The sequence below is a fragment of the Drosophila albomicans genome, chromosome X, assembly GCF_009650485.2.
Source record: "Drosophila albomicans strain 15112-1751.03 chromosome X, ASM965048v2, whole genome shotgun sequence".
Classification (NCBI taxonomy): Eukaryota; Metazoa; Arthropoda; class Insecta; order Diptera; family Drosophilidae; genus Drosophila; species Drosophila albomicans.
Window position 1 is genome coordinate 18,895,013 of NC_047627.2, and position 18,869 is coordinate 18,913,881.

The 18,869-nt window shown below is 42.4% G+C and overlaps 2 protein-coding genes across 3 annotated transcripts in view; one reads left to right on the top strand and one right to left on the bottom strand.

The window, feature by feature from the left end:
• The window catches only part of LOC117564339 (centrosomal protein of 162 kDa), a 31,127-nt gene that overhangs the window by 4,965 nt on the left and 7,293 nt on the right, over positions 1–18,869 (bottom strand). The window contains exons 1-4 of one of the 2 annotated variants that reach the window (XM_034243058.2): positions 2,201–2,282; positions 1,013–1,658; positions 737–950; positions 25–671 (exon numbers count right to left, since the gene is read on the bottom strand). In XM_034243058.2, coding sequence (XP_034098949.1) covers positions 25–671; positions 737–950; positions 1,013–1,658; positions 2,201–2,203 — 1,510 coding nt within the window. In that variant the 5' untranslated portion in view covers positions 2,204–2,282. Of the gene's footprint in view, positions 1–24; positions 672–736; positions 951–1,012; positions 1,659–2,200; positions 2,283–18,869 lie in introns of those variants that run through there. The other variant, XM_034243050.2, reaches the window with a different exon arrangement.
• LOC117564553 (carboxypeptidase B) lies at positions 12,372–17,260 on the top strand. The gene is made up of 4 exons (XM_052002923.1): positions 12,372–12,488; positions 12,624–12,870; positions 14,330–14,696; positions 16,388–17,260. Exons 1-4 carry the CDS (start codon positions 12,372–12,374, stop codon positions 17,154–17,156), a joined length of 1,500 nt encoding a protein of 499 aa, XP_051858883.1. The 3' UTR covers positions 17,157–17,260.

Consider the following 18,869-nt stretch of genomic DNA (forward strand, 5'->3'; position numbering starts at 1 on the left):
TCTTGATAGCAAAACAAAATTTACCTGCACTGGAGGCAACTGCTCCGCTGTCACGCTGCAGCTTGCGTATGGTCTTCTTGCACTCGTCCAGCTCACGGGTGAGACGCTGCATTGCCTTGTTTTTGATGGCCAAATCGACGCGCATGCAACGCACCGAGCTCAACAGCTGCGAATCCTCCTTGGCCGTGCTGTGACCCTGACCCTGACCCTGACCATGGCTAAGCAGCGACAGCGTCGAATCGGACTGCGAGATGGGCAACTTGGAGCCAATGGCAATGCGACGCTGAGTGCCGCTTTGCTTTGAGTTCGGTCGCGATGTGTTTGGCGTGGAGTTGGCTGTGCTGCTCGTGCTGCTGCTGCCAGCCGAGTGCAACTGTTGCTGCTGCTGTTGCAGATGTTGCTGACAAATCACACTAGGCGATGGGCAACCAATGGTGTTGGTGCTGTGATCACGCATCGCGCCATTCGATGGCGTTTGTGTCGCTGTGCTGGTTGCCGTCGCCTTTGCTTCAACTGTGGCCAACTGGCCAAGTGGCCAATTGACTGTCTCCAGCTCCTCGGTCTGAGTGCAATTGTTGTAATAGCGATCGGCACGCTTCTGCATGTAGCGATCGAGAGTGCGCACCTGTGACTCGATCTGTTCGTTCAGTTTCGTGTTGATCTCTTGCAGGCTATAAAAGACAAATTAATGTTGTGGATTAACAGATAATCACTTCCATTTAGATGCTACACTCACCTGAGCACTTGGGTCTCCAGGTCGGCAATGTGCGTCTCGTATTTGGCCTGCACCGAATTGAAACGTGCCTGCACATTGGCCAGTATCTGCTGTGCCTTACGATCCTGCTCCTTGGCATCCGACTCCAGTTGAGCGATGCGCTGCTCCAGCAGCTTGCGACTGCTCATGTTCTCCTGATCGTTCATCGAGCAAATGCCCGGATTTTTGGATGCCACTGCAAAGTGTTTAACTTTTATTTAGTTATCTACGAATTGTTGTACTTTGCTTGCAACTTACCGATCAAAGCCGACACAGAGTCGGGATATTTGCGCATGAGGATGCGTTCCATTTCGCGACACTGTCGCTGCAAGTCCTGTATAATGCGCGCATCCTTATCCTTCACATCCGCCGCCTGTCGCCGCTCCTGTTGCGCCTCCTCCAGCTCCGTGCGCAACGAACGCTCCAGCTGTATGGCCTCATCGCGATCACGGCGCGCCGACAACAACTCCGAACGCAAGACACCCGCACATTCATGAAGATGCTGCACGTCTAGCTTCAGCATCTCGGACTCATCCTGCAGCCGTCCATTTTGCTCGCGCATTGCACGCTGTGACTGCGACAGCGATTCGCTTTGCAGCCGCACCGAAGCGAGTCGCTCCTCGGTGTCCTTGAGCTTCTCCTGCAGCTGCTCGATCTCGTGCATTAGCGCATGCTCGCGACTCACGCTGCAGCCAATCTGTTCGATGGGCGAGCTCAGTGTGCTCACCAGATGCTTGGGCGAACTGCCCACCGCCTTCTCACAGTAGCTGGCCATGGGTGCGATGGGTTTGTAGCTACGTTTGCCTGACAATGACGAGTTGGCGGTGACCACCGCCTGGCCAGAGCTGCGACGCGACTGCCCGCCAAGGACGGCACAATCCTCGGCTTCGGTAATCTCCTCCATCTGGGCGAAGAAAATTGGAAAATGCAAAAGAGCAAAACGGATTAGTTGGCATACGTGAAAGTGCGCCTGGCAAGTGCCGGCGCCTTTTTGGGTGTGTCAAGTGCTGTGTATTGTGCGCTGTGTGCTGTGCCGGCAAAATAGCAACAGCAACAACCACAACAATAACAACCAGCAACAGTCGCAATCGCCAGCAACACCGGCAAAAACAATGAGCATCAACGGCGTCGCTCCCACACGAACCTAAAGGCGAAGGCGAAGGCGAAGTCAAAGTCGAAGACCGAACCCGAAACTGAAACTGAACCGTAGCCAAAAAACCTCAACCCCCCAAGGCTCTGCAACCCCCTCATCTACCTTTCCCCTTCCTTTCTCCCTTTCTCACCATACACGCTTCCTTTTCAGTAGGCACAAAACAACAAAACCAGTCGAAGCGAAATAACAACGGCAACAACTACGCAACCCGCTGCACAGTGGTCACAGAGCACACACGAATTGATAGATTAATAATTTGGGGCGCAAGGACTGCAAACTGCACTTATATTTACCATATTTAAAGTTGAATCGAAGGAATAAAGTTAAGATGACAACTTTTCGCCTATTGTCAAATTTGCGACAGCTCAATTTCTAATAAATGTTTGTAGGCAATTGACATATAATAAGTTAGCGTTGATTTTAGAGATGTGCTAGTATACAAAATATAAGCTTATTTGTTATTTTATATCGAAATACCAAAAAGAAAGATGAATATTATTGCCTAATCCAAATAAAAGCATGACATTAACAACACTTAACAAATTAATAATACTTCACTAACACAAAATGATTGTTAAAACAAATAATAATAAAAAAAAAACAAAGGCAAAAACAAAACATATAAAAACAAATATAAATAATAAAAGAAAACAAAAAACAAAGAAAATAATTGTATTCTAAAATCAAAATGTGTATCAACAATACTAAAAAATAAAAAACAATTATAATGTTTATTGTACATTAAATGTATTAGAACAAATTTTTAACATTGAACAAAATTTAAAAACAACTGAAATCATTATAAATTTTATAAAGAAAATTATGTTCTACGATCTGGAATATAGAAAACTTTATTTGCAATAATACACACATCAATCAAAAAACTAATGATCGGTTAGAAAATAAAAGAAAAGTCGAAAAATTATTAATATAACACATAATTAATTAATTTAAAAATATATGAATGTACATTGTAGAATCTATTCATAATATAAAATCACACAAGTATCACCATCAAAAATGATTTCAAATAACTATTTGCAATAAATTGCGTTTGCATGCTTTGGAATCACTGTGCGACCCTCTTCGTGCCCTCGCATACACACCCAACACATAGCATGCTTCACATATGCGGACATGTGTGTTTGCCAGTGTGTGTGCATGTGTTTGTATGCGTGTAAGTAAGTATTTAACAAGGGTAAGCGATGACGATGAAGAGCGCGACAAAGATAATTACGATGATGTGGGTGTGCAGCAACAGCAAAAGCAATAACAATAATAGCAATAGCAACAACTACAGCAACATCAACAACAACAACAACAATGCACTCATTGAAAGAGCGGAAACATTGAAGAAGAAAGTTCGTGGCTCTGTCCCCAACTTTGTTTCCACCCACGCCAACAACATCTCTCTTCACCATCTCCGGCATCGCCTTTTGTCCAAGCTCATGGATAGAGCTGTGTGTGTGTGCATTACTTTTCAAGTCTCATTACAAAAGCCGTTGTGTTTTTTACGTTGTATTTCATCTTTTTGTGTGTAGTTCACTCGAAACACTCTCGCACAGCACTCTCGCTTTCATCGCTCAGCTCAATAATAGATTCTACCTGGAAGGCATCTGTCAAGCCCCTCGAATTGGGAACTCCCCCCACACACACACACACACTACTTAACTACTAGCCCAGTTTTTATTTTTTTTTGTTTCTGTTTCGGTTTCGGTTTTTATTGTCTACTCCCAACTGGTATTTATTTTGGCATTTACTGGTATTTACACGTATGTTAATGATCTTTATGTACGTGCTTAGTTTCTGTTTTGCCGCCAACACTAATCCCCACTTTCCATTTCATTTACCACTCGAAGAAACAAGAAAGCAACTAGCAACTAGCAATAGCTGGAGCAATGGAAAAAAACAAAACAAAACAACTAGAAAGATGTGTGTTGTTATTACCATATCGTAGTATGAAGAGCAATGCATAAATATTTAAAGTTATTCCCTTGCGATATTTCGTATTTTTGGGCCAAGAAGCAACAGCAGCAAACACGCTCTGCTGCTGTAATCGATCATCCATGTCTTGTCTTTAAACTAGCATATTTAAAAGCTAAAGCCTGTCAGTCAACTGACTCGACATTAAATCTAAATGGTTACCACGAGATCGTTACAATGTTTTTTATCGTCTTTCTTTCTTTTTTTATCGTAATTACTTAATTTGTGATCACTTCACTGCTCTGGCTCTGCGTTATTTGCATAGTCACTGGACAAGTTCTCGCCAGAGCGATGCCAGCGAATTCACAATGATTCGCTGAATTATGCGTAATTTGGAATGCACTTATGAGAAAGTTGATGGGACTACAAAACACACACACACACAGAAAACTATATCGAAAAGAAAACATAATATGATGCTATGAAATTACATTTAAACAATTGAGAAAAATGTATTTGAAAAATAAATATGAAATATGAAAATATATGAATATAAGATATAGAAATATAAAATATATAAATATAAAATAAATAAATATAAAAACACTTCCCAAGTATTAATAATTATATAAACATATCCTCTATCTTTTAGTAATAGTAAATGTATTTTATAGATAATATCTATATCCGAATGGTTTTTTCGAAAATTCTCATTTATAAAGATTCCTAATTTCATCATAAAATCATCAAAGCACATACAAGATAATATATAGATTATATATCTGTTGTTCTTGATGATCTTTTCGAGCATTTATCGCTTTCTATTTGAAGGACAACTTTTGCATATTGAGATTTGAAAAACAAAAGCGAATCTCTCGAGTATAAGAAATCTTTGGATCACATGGATTGTGTGCTCCATTTGCAATTACATACTTGATAATCGAGGCGCGATGGCTCTTAAATGGCTACTCATGGCTTATGAATAAATGTGAGTGTTGATGAATGAGTGTGTATGTAGTGCGATGAGTACTCGCGTATTAAGGACAATTTCACTACTTGACGGCTTTGCTGCTCCACTTTGGATCACTTGAGATATTCAGAGTAATGTTTAAGTCGATTGGCGCTTTGCAATTACTTGAACTCTCGCTTCTTCCTCAATTGTCATTTGATAAACACAGAAGTATGCGTGTGTATGAGTCTGTGTGTGTATGTGTGTGTGAATATATGTAAAGTGAAAGGAGCGGCAATTGATTAGAGAGCGAGAGCAGATCAGAGTGTGGGTAATGGCAGCTACAACAACAACAACAACAGCAGCAACAACAACCATAGCTCAGTTGCTTTTGCTCTCACTGTGTGTATTTCTTCAGTAATCATGTCAATGCGTACAAATTGGAAACTTTTCACAGTTGCCAAGCGTGGCGAGGGGGATCGCAGAGGTGAATGCGGGGGCCGCATTGATCATGGATCATCACACGTCAAGAACTCTGAAATGTGTCACTCGTGTGCCTTTTGGGTGCGTCCTCAGTGAGTGCAGCAGCAGCAAGAGTCAAACAATAGCAAACAACAATGTGCCACATTTAACAGTTAAGCGTAAACAGTCAACAGTTAAATCTTGTTAGCATTTACAACAACTGGCACGCGGCAATTAACACTTTTCGATTCGACATCGATTCCATTTATCGATAACAAGATTCGACTAATTGATGCTGTGCACCAAACGATCGATTGATCGCGATCGCGATCACAGGAGCCACAAATTGGGGGCAGGCTTTTGTGTTGCACATACATATATGTGGTAGATAGAAAGTCGAGCAATATTATTAACTGCCTGTCATTCAATATTCATGTCAGATGGCAAATATTTACGTTATGCACAGCTCATTCATGCAAAGTTCTGACGTAAAATGCCGAGAAAGTTATTCGCAATTATGCATAATTATTTAACCAGCACTCAATTTCAACTTCTGTCTTTAATAATAACTTGCTATAATTGTTCATAATATATGTTATCAACTTATTCAAAAAAAATAAATCAATATTAAGTATACGAATGTTATTATTACTCATACGATCACCAAAAATATGTCCACAATTTTAAACGAAATTTGTTTTTATAATCAATTATATGAGGAATAAAATGTAATCTATTTTTATATTTATTCATTATTTTCAATTATATGAGCAATAATAATTAGTGGTTTAAGATTCTTTATAATTAAATTTAAATAAATTGAATCTTTGAATTTAACCAAAATGAACCTTTGCAGCTTTAGCAATAAATAAATAAACATTTTAATAAATCCATACTTCATAACAATACTATTATTATGAAACTTTTTTAACGTATTTGGCGTTACGTTTTTTGGAATCTTACACTGAATACTAAATTTCTTTGATACAATTTTGAAGTCGTTAACGAATCTATTTTTAGTAAATCGTTGTTGAAATGGAAAACGTTTTTGGGCATAGAAATTCTTGGCATAATCAAAAACAAAACAAAAAAAAGGGGGGATTACGTATTGTGTTATCATTTAGAGACGCGGCGGCATAAAAATTTATTGTAATACAATCCCTGAAAGAAAGCGAGAGCGGGCGGCGTTGGAGTTGCTGTTGTAGTAGTAGTTGTTGTTGTTGTTGCGATCAGATTTGAAAATTAACATAAAAGATTCGACAGCAGCTGCGGCAACAATGACAACAATTACAACAAAAACAACAACAACAAAAGCAATAGCAACAACGTCCGTCGCATTTATGAAGATTCATGCAACCGATAAGCTGGCAACGCTGTCCGCTCACAAGGAAGAGAGCGTCGCAGTCGCTGTCGGCGTCGCTGTCAACGTCACTGCCACAATCGTTGTCGCTGCCGTCGTCGCAACAACAGCAGCAGCAGCAGCAGCAGCAGCAGCAGCAGCAGCAGCGATCGCAGTCAGCGACAGCGATGGACTTGTCGCTGTTTGTGTGACCATAAGAAATAAGCAACGGCATCGTCGCATTTACATACATAACACGATTGCCGCACACACACACATCGAGAGACACACCCATACACTCACACACACACACACAAAAAGCTTTAGCTAGCCACTGGGGACAGCAACGTCGACAGCGCTGTCAACGGCAGCCACAGAGAAAAATATCGAAAATGAAATGGCAATACTTTCCCAGCGTTGGTATAAAAGCGCCACTCCACCAATGGGACATGTCTCATTACGGTTTAGTGTTAGATCTCGCCAAGATGTACGACGCGAGATCAAGAGCAAGGCAAACAGCCAACAACAGCAACAGCAGCAACAAATCATCATCAACAATCACAACAGCAACGACAACAGCAACAGGGATGCCACTGCTACTGTTGCTGCTCTTCATCAGTCAGACAGCGTCCATGTCGCTGGATCGCTTGGCGCTCGAACGCAACGAATTGCCTGCAGCGGAACCGACAGCTGCCTCGCCCTCAGCTGTGGTTGTGGATGACATGAAGATGGCCGCAGTGCCGGCTAATGGCAACACGGATATGTATATGCTGGTGCCCGAGTCGGTGGCCAGTCAACTGGACGATACGGAGCATGTCCATCGCAATACCATCGATACCAACGACAGCGACAACGATGCCGATGAGAACGCCGATATGCTGATGCTGGAGAGCGATGATACGCCCGCCATGCAATTGGTGGAGCTGCCCAGCGACATTACCTTGGCCGAACTGGCACCCGAAGCACAAACCGAATCGGAATTGATGTCGGAACCGGAGCCAGAGTCAGAGGCTGCGGTTGCCTCACCGGAACTCATCGAGGAGCATGTGGTCGAGCATCCAGTCGAGGGTGTAGAACAACAGTCGGCGGAACAAATCCAGAATCAGGCTAGCAGCCAGGAGGCGCAGCTAGAGAACGCCGAGAATGTGGTGGAAACAGTCACCGAAGAGGCACCAATTGCACCTAACGCGGAGTCGGAGTCACAGCAGGAGTTGCAAGCCGATGAGGCTGAGGAACAGCAGCAGGACTTTGCCGCGGCCACAGAAGAGGCTCTGAAGTTGGAAACCGAACAGGAGGAACAAAAGGAAACCGAGCAGGAGACAGCACCAGTCCAAGCGGCTGTTGAAGAAGAACCCAAGCTGGAAAATGAGCCGATTGCCGACAACGAAGTGGACACCACTGAAGCATCTGTGCTGGAGTCCATGGCCCATGGCATCGAGGAAGGTTTGAGTGCCGTCATGAGTGATCTGCTGCCCGAGGAGGAGTTGGGGGCGAGTGCCAATCAACAGCAAGAGGATGACGCTGCTGCTGAGCCTGAACAGCAGCCAAGTGAGTTTGTGCCACAGACAGCGCTGCCCGAGATCGATGTTGAGTCCGCCACCGAGCAGCAGCTGCTGCAGCAAGAGGACAACGACAATGTAGAAACCGTTCAGCCAGTGCAGCACGACGCTGCGGAAGAAACCGAACCAGAAGTTGCCCAAGCTGAGCCAATTGAAAGCGAAGCGGACAACCAAGTTGAACCTCAAGCCGAAGCGGAACCTGCAATCGAGAACAATGTCGAAGTGCAACCTGAAACTATTTCTGAAGTGCAACAAGATGCTGAGATTGCTCCTGAAGTTGAAGCGCAACCCGAAGCTGTAGCTCAACCCGCAGCTGAAACTCAATCCGAAGCTGAAGTACCACAAGAAACCGATGCTCAACCTGAAGCTGTAGCTCAACCTGAAGCCGAGATTCAGCCCGAAGCTGAAATTCAACCAGAAGCTGTGATTCAACCAGAAGCTGAGGTGCAACCTGAAACTGAAATTAAACAAGATGCCGAGATTCAACCCGAAGCTGAGATTCAGCCAGAAGCTGTAGCTCAGCCTGAAACTGTAGCTCAACCTGAAGCTGACGTTCAACCCGAAATTCAACAGGACGCTGAGGTTCAAACTGAAGCCGAAGCTCAACCACAAATTGTAGCTCAACCCGATGTTATCGCCCAGCCTGAAGCTGAATCCGAGCCTGAAATTGAGACTCAACCAGAAGCTGAAGCTCAACCTGAGCCAGCAGCTGAGATTCAACAAGATGCTCAGCCTGAAACTGAGGTCCAACCCGCGGCTGAAGCTCAACCAGAAGCTGAAGCACAGCCAGAAGCCGAAGCTCAACCTGAAGCCGAACCAGAAACACAACCTGAAGCTCAACCAGAAGCTCAACCCCAAGCTGAAGCTGAGCCTGCACCCGAAACTCAACCCGAAACAGAGTCTGAGGCGCAACAAGAGCCTGAAGCTCAAGCAGAAATTGAAGTTCAACCAGCAACAGTCGAAAAGGAAACCCAGAACGATGCCGAGGAAGCTATTATTCCTGCCGCAATCAATAACGAAGTGCCCAAAGAAACTGAATTGTTTGAAAAGCAGCCTATTGCAGAGCAGCAATCCGAAGCGGAAAAGCAGCCTGAGATCCAAGCCGATGAAACACCTGAAGTGGCTGCCATTCAGTCCGAGGCACAATCTCAGCCAGAACCCGAGGCAATGAAGCCAGCAGAACAATCCATATTGACGACAATTATTCCCGCGGTTGTGCCACACAAACCGGAGCCAATCCAGGTGCTCGACAGTGTGCTTAACTATGTGAATGCCTCGTTTATGCACAACCAGGAACAGGAGCTGCAAAAGATCGATGCTGAGGAATCTGCAGTGAACTCAAATCTGCGTCGTTATGATGGCGCTCAGGTGTGGCGTATTGTGGTGCAAACCGACAAGGATAAGAAGCTGGCCGATGAGTTGCAATCGAAATACGATGGTCAACTGTGGAAGGAAGTCAAACAGGAGGTTGACTATCTGCTGAAACCTCAGATGTTGGCTGCCGCAGAGCGTCACATTCGTGCCGCAAACTTGTCGCGCATTGTGCTGATCGATAACTTGCAGCAGGTGATCGAAGTGGAGAATCCGCCAGCGGAGAAAATCGCCGAGTTGCAGAACCGCAAGGGTGAGTAGTTGCAAGGGGAATAGATTTGGGACAGCAGCCGAAGAACAGGAACAGTGAGAGGGTTAGGAACAGCACAAGGGTTGAAAGCAATAAAAAAAAAAAAATATAAAAATAAAAAGGGGCAAGAACAGGAGCGGCAACTTGTCGCAAAGGGTGTTGCCATAAACGAGCTTTTAATGCAGCTAATGGCGAGGGCGTGTGAAAAGTCATAAAGCAAAGTGACAGGACACACGACTGCAGATAATGAGGAAGAAAGGGCCACATAAGAAAAGAGACATCGAGACGGCAATTGAGTGACAGTTTTGACATTCTCTTGCCACCAGGCCAGGTTGCATGCTCGCTGCACAGCGCTGCACTCAACAAGCACACAAGCGCGGCACATGAACTTGAATGGCCACGCACCCAGACAAGACTGGAAAGTAAGCAAAAAGTGTGGCAGGGGCCGCGACTTGCAAGACACTTGTTTAATCAATAACAGACAGACAGAAAGACAGACACGCAATTTCCTTTGCCCGGAAGGGCAATTGAGCCGTTGCAGCGGCAACTTTGCAACGTGGCGCCGCGTGCAACATTTCTTCACCTACCACTTGACACGAGAATCGCTTTTATTCCTCCTGCTACTTTGGGGTTGAATGAACCGCTTGCATTCTTTTGGATTTGGGGTTGCCATAGTGTGTGTGTATTTTTTTTTTGTTTTTGCTAACGAAATGCTCGCTCCGCCTTCTCTGCCATCGACAGGTCATCGTCTCACATGGCAGGCCTATCATCGTCTCGAGGACATTTACGGCTTCATCGATTACCTGGCCAAAACCTATCCGGACATTTGCTCTACCGAAATCATTGGCTACTCCGTGGAAAAGCGACCCCTGAAGATACTCAAGTAAGTGCTGACAACTCTCGACTGTAAATTTTCTTTCATTGTCTCTCTCTTCCTTCTCCCCCAATAGAATATCGAATGGCAAACCAAACAACCCAAGCATCTGGATCGATGGTGGCATGCATGCACGTGAATGGATCAGTCCGGCAACTGTCAGTTACATTGCCAATCAGATAGCCGAGGGCAACGATGAGTTGCCACCGTACTTGCAGAATGTCAATTACTATTTCCACATTGTCGCCAATCCCGATGGCTATGAATACTCCCACACCACGGATCGTTTGTGGCGCAAGAATATGCGTGCCCACGGTCGTCAGTGTCCCGGTGTCGATCTGAATCGCAACTTTGGCTACAAGTGGGGCGGCAAGGGCACCTCGGCCAGTCCTTGCTCTCAGACGTATCGCGGCAGCAAAGCCTTCTCCGAGCCCGAAACATTCTACATTTCGAAATTCATCAGCGGATTCCCACGCAACACTTTCCAAGCGTACCTCTCGTTCCACAGCTATGGCCAATACATTCTCTACCCATGGGGCTATGACTATCATCTAACCAAGGATCGCGCCGATCTGGATCGTGTTGCACGCCAAGCTGGCTCGGTAAGCAATGTCAACTCTTTAACTAGTTATTTATCTTTACTCACTTCTTTCTTTTGTCATTTACAGATCATCACCAAGTCGTCGGGCGTCAAATATACGGTTGGCTCATCGGCCACAACACTTTATCCAGCCGCCGGTGGCTCCGATGATTGGGCCAAGGGCATTGCGGGCATCAAGTATGCCTACACCATTGAGATGGGAGACACGGGACGCTACGGCTTCGTGCTGCCCGCCCAGTTCATTGATTACAATGGCAAGGATGGCTTCACGTTCGTCGATACCGTTGCCCGTGCTATCCACCAGGAATTCCGCAATGGAACCGACACAAGCAGGAGCTTTGGCAGCCGCCGTCGCTTCCATTAGTTGTTGCGTTCCCCACACGCACACACAACTAGACTTTAGTTCAATATTTTTTTTTTTTTATTACGCGTCCAAACTCACTCATTTTTTTTAATGTTATTTATACGAAACTATTTATTTATTTATTTATTTGTAACTAGACAAATTGAACATTCAAAGAATAGACTGAGACATGTTTATTGACAAAAATCAAATGCAAATGAGTTTTTCTTTTTCGTTTAGTTGCGAAGGTAAACAAAAAATTACTTAAAAATGTAGAACAATTCTTCAATTAGGAGTTCAAATACTGTACTGATTGTCACTCTTAATTTATACATTTGAAATCCAGAAATGAAAAATTCTTAGCAGAGCCTATGAATATTATATCGAAATTCCATCACATATCAGTAGATAAAATCTTAAGAAAATAATAATGCATCTATTTCAGATCTTAATTATGGATTTGCCAAAATCTTGATTTTTTGATATTCATTACCCATTTAAAAGCCTAACTTACAAAGTCAACCACCGCACTGAAGCATGGAGAAAGGGCAAAACAGCGAAAGAGATTCCACTTTGCAGGCCGTATAACAGAATCGTTTATGCCAATGCGATGCGTATAACAGTCGCGGCAAAGTAAAAGTTTTGCCAAAAAACAAACGCAAGAGCAGACAACACAAATATACAACAGAAAAAAAAACAAAAGCAACAGCAACAGCAACATGAGTGATATATTTAAGCTATGCTAATTTTGGCCCATTGTATGGCCCAGAAAAATTGGAGAATTGAGAACACGATGGTCAAGAAGAAATTTGGCCGTTATTTGCCGGTCTCTCAGCGCATCGCCAGCCAAACTGAATCCAACGGCCACACGAGCAACAGGTACTCGAAGACATCTCGACGAATCTCGAGTGTGGGCCCCATCAACTCGAGAGGATAAACAAACAGAGCAAACACAAGTGGAAGCAGCAGCAGCAGCATGCATTACGCATACGTCACGTGGGCTGTAATATGCATTTGTTTGGCAATACAAGCAAATGCGACGCAGCCACGCACTCGCGATAATTTAGTGCGTTTGCCGTTCTTTGGCGGCGGTGTGACGCAGCTTTTGCGCTACCTGCGACCGATGGATCGACAGGCGGGCAAAGGTCGGCGATCGGCAGTGCGATCGGCGCTGGACGAGAACTACGTTAGCTATCGGGGCGATCAGTTGTGGAAGCTCAATTTCAATGGGACACGCAGGCGTGCCGACAGCTCACCGGATGCACAGTTCAATCAGTTTGTCGAAGAGTTCGGTAAGTCCCTGCGGCGATGTTCTTAATAGCCATTATAAAGCAATCAACAGCACGTAGAAAAGTTGTCAATCGGGTGTGATAAGCTATGAAATACCGGGTAGACAATATAGAAAACACAAGTTTGCTCAATTTGTCTTGATGTTAAAACTTTAACATGGTCAAAAGTGGGCGTGTCATAAACTAAATTCGTATGCAACAAAAAGCAAAGATTTCTATCTAAAATAGTTTCTTTGTGCTTTAAGCTTTTTAAAAAGTGTGCAACCAAATTTTAACCAAATTTATATTTTACAGAATTACATTGAATATTATGTAAATAATTTGTATTAATGCTAATGATAATAATTTAATGTAACATTGAGAATAGCTACAATTAATGCTTAACACACTCAAACAATAGCTGATTTATTTGATATATTTTAAAGAATAAGCACCGCCAAAACTGACCTTTGGCTAATTTACATGTATGTTGAAAGCAATACTCTTCACACAAAAAGTGTAAAGCATTTATTATAATATCTATAACTTGCGATATGTAATTAAGTAAACACCTTTCTAGCTATTTTGCTACCACGTATATAGAAGCAACAACTTTGCTCGGTGTTCTAACGACATTTGTATGCAAAAATGCCGGTCAGCAGTCGGTGAAGTGCGTGCTTTGGGCTGTTGACCTCTTGGCCGAGTGACTTGTTGGCCAGTGATTAGGCCAATAGGGAACAACAAGCTAAGTAGCACCACAAAATAGTGGAATATGTCAAGCATATTTAACGCCCAGCCACTGGCAGCGAGCCAACTCACACAGCGCACAGCGCCAGCCAGCCAGCCAGTCAGTCAGCTAGGCAACTTGAGAACCAGGTCTTTACGCATAAATTTGGCATTAATCAATAGAGCAACAACAACAACGTGTAGAACAACAGCAAGAACAGCGAGAGGCAACATCAACTTCGACAGCAGGCAAAAGAAATATTCAGTCAAAAATTATGTTGAGCTGCGTTTGACCTTCTGTCGAGAGCAACGAGTCAGTTCTGTTTGCGTAGCGCGATCAGCATGATGTTCAGAATATGCTTAATTCTGCTATTAGGTCAACTACTCGGTGGCTCAGTGGAGTCACGTTTGTTGCTCTTGCGCAGCGTCCAAGTGCCAGGATGGGGTAATCTACCCGAAATCTGGATGCTCAACAGCACCGAACTGTATGAGGCAACGTTTGAGCAGTTGCAGTGGCTTGTGCCCACGGACTTGCGACGTTTCGATTTCATATCGCCGGGCTCAACGTATCAGATCAATCGACGTTATCGCAACGATGCCTCGGTGCGTCGCTACTACGGCTATCAGCTGTGGAAGCTGCACGAGACGCGTCTCGGTTCGCCTAAGTTACGCGCCTTTATACGACACTTTGGTAGCGAGTTCTTCATTATTATTCAAACTTAACTCTCTCATAATCTTCTTTTAACTTGCTTTGCAGGCAGCGAAGTGTGGAATGTCAATCAGGATGGCATCGATATTCTGGTCGAACACAAGAATGTCGAGGCTGCCCAGCAGTATATGGAGAAAACAGGCTTCAGCTATAACATCATGATCGATGACATCGAAACGGCCATCGACGATACCTACACCGATGTCGTTGATAGCGAAACGGACAATCCAAGCACAAGTGCCAACTATTCGCTGCCTTGGCTCACTCGCGAGGGATCACTGTTGACATGGCGTCGTTATCACGATCAGGGCGATATTCAGCAGTTCATGCAGAACATCCTCGAAACGCACTCCGATCTCACTGAGATCATTCAAATCGGTCTGACGCGCAACAAGCGGCCATTGGAAGTGATAAGGTGCGTATGATTGATTGATTGATTGATAATTGAAGAAATGATTGATTGATTGATTGGTTAATGTGTTAGTGTTGGAAGTGATAAGGTGCCTATGATTGATTGATTGATTGATAATTGAATAAATGATTGATTAAGTGATTGATTGATTGATTGATTAATTGAATGATTAAGTGATTGATTGATTGATTGATTGATTGATTAAGTGATTGATTGATTGGTTAATATGTTAGTGTTGGAAGTGATAAGGTGCGTATGATTGATTGATTGATAATTGAATAAATTATTGATTGAGTGATTGATTGATTGATTAAGTGATTGATTGATTGAATGATTGATTAAACGAATGATTGACTGATTGGTTAATGTGTTAATGTGCTCGCAGTGCTCAATGTGCGTCACAAATGAATCAAGTAAATTAAAGAATTGATTGATTTATTAGGTGAAGATTGAATGATTGATTAAGTGATTTTATTGATTGATTAATTTTCGTAAACGTTTTAAATGCTATCGCTGTTAATACTTGTATGTCATTTATACCTTTTACTCCTATATCGAAAGCATTAAAGTTCCTAACAAAATTTCTGCTCTAAACACTTTAGTAACCAAAAACGCCTTTAAAAAGCCTTTTATAATATCTGATTTATTCGTTTCGCCTTTATACATTAATCTTCTCATGTGTGAAACTAACGAAATTTTATTTATTGTGTTAGCAGCTTATTGGAATGTAAATAAAAGTTCAAGAAGAAACTTAGCATAAAATACCGTTTTTGAAAAATAAAAAAATATTTATATTAATCTAAATCCTGACCTAATAAAATAAATTCTTGGAGCGTTACTAGAGATGTACATAACACATATGCATAAACATTTTATCGATATAAACATGAAATTATAATAAACCGTTTAAAGACGATCTTGAACACTTTAGAGTTAATTTTGCAATAATAACATAAAAGCGAATCTAAATTATGTTGAAATCAAAGTGGTATGTGAATGTCTACAACTTAATTATATATTTCTGTAACCACCTATTACCATAATTTGTAATTTAATAACTCTTATTTCAAATGTTGTTATCTTTCACACTATATTACTGCTAATTTCATAGCCACATCAAAAATTACAAAATTCAACGCTAATATTATTAACTAAACAGCGCAACAAATGAATATAATTTTTGTGCAACAACAGTTTAACAGTTGAGGAATGTTTTCCAATATTAGAATTTGTAATTTCATTACTTCATTATTATTTCGTCTGTAACTATTTGTTATCTATCTTACTATCCGATAGTAACTATCTTTGTTTCTATTTAATCTTGAATATTTCTAAACTCAATGCTTATACTGTTAGCTTAACAGCGAATAAAATAACATTTTTATGCAATAGTAGTTTAACAGTTGATGAATATTTTAAAATATTATAAATTGTAATCTCATTATTATTAATCCAACTATCCTTACTGTTAAATCTTTCTTCTTCCCACATCTATTCTGAACATTTTAAACTCAATGATAGTACTGTTAACTTAACAGCGCAGCAAACAGTAACATTTTCAGGACATAATGAAGTATTTCAATACTTAATTTAATCATTATTATTAAGCCAATTATTACTGCAACTAATCATTTTCTCACAACGACTACAACTACAACTTTTTCCAATTAAATTTTTACTCCTTCCCCGCGCAGAGTCTCCAATGGCAATCCCAAGAACTGGGCCGTCTTTGTGGACGCTGGCATGCAGGCTCGTGACTGGTTGAGTCCTGCGGCACTCACCTACGCCATCTCGAAGCTAACATGGTTGTGGAGCCAGGGCAGAGCGGAGAAGACGATGCGTCACATCGATTGGTACTTTCTGCCGCTGGCCAATCCCGATGGCTATCAGTACTCACGGCTCACCGATCGGCTGTGGACAAAGAATCGCAACTATGACAGCGATAGCGGTTGCTATGGCGTCAATTTGGATCGCAATTTTGAGTACGCCTGGGGTCAGGCCGGAGCCACCACAAATCCCTGCAAGAATCTGTATCAGGGTGTCAAGAGTTTCTCGGAAGCCGAGACGCGAGCGATGCGCAATTTCCTACTGGGCATGCGTGACTATCTCGGGGCATACGTTTCGTTTGGTGGCTATGGCCAGACGATCACATATCCGTGGGGCGATGCCGACTATGTGACGCCCAATCAGCGGGAATTGCGATACACCGCACGTCAGGCGATGCTCAATTTCCGTCGACTGAACCATGCCGAATACAGTTTGGGCAGCAGCTATCGCCAGAAGCTCGCCAGGCCGGGAAACTCGGCGGATTGGGTGCAGGATCGCATTGAGCCGCATTTCGTGTACAATGTGTTCCTCAAGGATCAGGGTCGTTATGGCTATCTGATGCCACCGCAGTACATACTCGAATCGGGTGAGGAAGCATTCGAATTTCTACGCACAATAGCTCAACAGCTGCAGTAGCTAATTTAATTTATTACTCATTAATAATTAATTATTTATTTTGCCTTTTTTTGCGTATTATAATAAAAACAAAAACGAGACGAGAGTGAAGCGCTTGTTGCATATTCCACATTTTAAATAATAAATTGTTTTCATTACATTTTAAATAGCAAATTGTTTTGATTATTTTTTAAATAGCTCAGCTTAAGCAACACTCGAGTGTGTTAAGCTTTACAATCACATAATGAGTATAAAGCAAATTGCATTTGTGCGGTGCAGAATATTTGCAAATTTGCAATTTGATTGGCATTTCATTTGTCAGTTCATTAATTGAATTCATTTATGCAAATTTTGCAAATTAATGATGGACATAAAAAGCGACATAAAACTGGAAATTTGTGAGACTTTTGTTGTCGTAACTGGGAAAGCAATATAGATAATGTATTGATATTATGCAAGCGTTTAACTTTCAGTCTATCGAACGTGTGCTAAATGTGTGACATAATAATAGGGCGAAAAAACTCTTTAGTCATTGCATTGAAGATAATGGCCATCGTCATCATCGTAATGAAGAAGTGCGCCTGCTTTGGTAATTCAGCAATTTGCACTGCTTGATGTCTACAACAAAAAAGTGTTGCATGCTTTTAGGCGCCACATGCATAGTGGAAAGCTCAGCTCAGCAGACAGCAAACACTTTGTAGTTAGTAAGTAAAGTGCAGGAGTGAGCTATGCAATTTTCTCAATCAAAAATTTCGATTTCAATGTATCGATTTTGGCTAATAGTCGTAATGCGAAACTGTCAATCGAGTTATGTAAACCAGACCACAAATAGAAAGCAGTACACCACAAGGCAGACTTCAAGAGAATATCATCAATGTGAGAGCATGCGAGAGTGGGAGTTGTGAGTGTGAGTGTGAGTGCGAGCGAGATGGAGAGCAAGCAGTGAGCAGTGAGCAGCAAGCAGCTGGCAGCTAGTGAAACTTTCACTTTCAATCGCGTTTTGAAAACCAGTAAAAGACAAATGCCGCGACGGGCGAATAACAACAGTGTATGTTATATGTATGTATGTATAAATCGTATATGTATATTCATTTAGTTTTACATGCATATAGAAATTATGCGGGGCAGGCGAAAGGCGAAAGGCGTCGCAACTTGCTTGCAGCAAAAAGCTCAAAGCCCGCAAAGAAAGTGATTTAGACGCCGAACGCGTTACCCCAAAAACAGGTGAGAACTCGACGCCCGCCAATCAACTAACCAATCGATGCTCGACTAACGCATACCCTACAATACACAAAACAAAAACGATGCTTAACTTTTGTATATATTTTTGTAAAGAATAAAAGCCACAATCAAGTTTTCAAGATGCTGACCGATTGTTGTTAAATTGTTATTATATATTGTTTAGGCCGACAATGAACTGCGGCTGCAGCAGTTCGCAGTTTGCGGTTTCAAAAGGGTAACGCACAAAAGTGAAAATCTTTTAAATGAGCTCAACAACAAACAACAATACGCAAAATACAACAACAAGAAGCAGTAGAAGAGCAGAGAAGAAGCATAAGCAGAAGCCAAAGTCGAAGTCGAAGAGAAGAGATGAACAAAAAAATACAACAACAAAATAAACCAAATTGAAGAGGGGCATGTTTATCATCATTAAAGGCAAAAGAAAGTAAAAATATGACAAGTGGGTCAAAAATTGCGCCGTCATATGAGCGTACACAAATACATCGATACAAA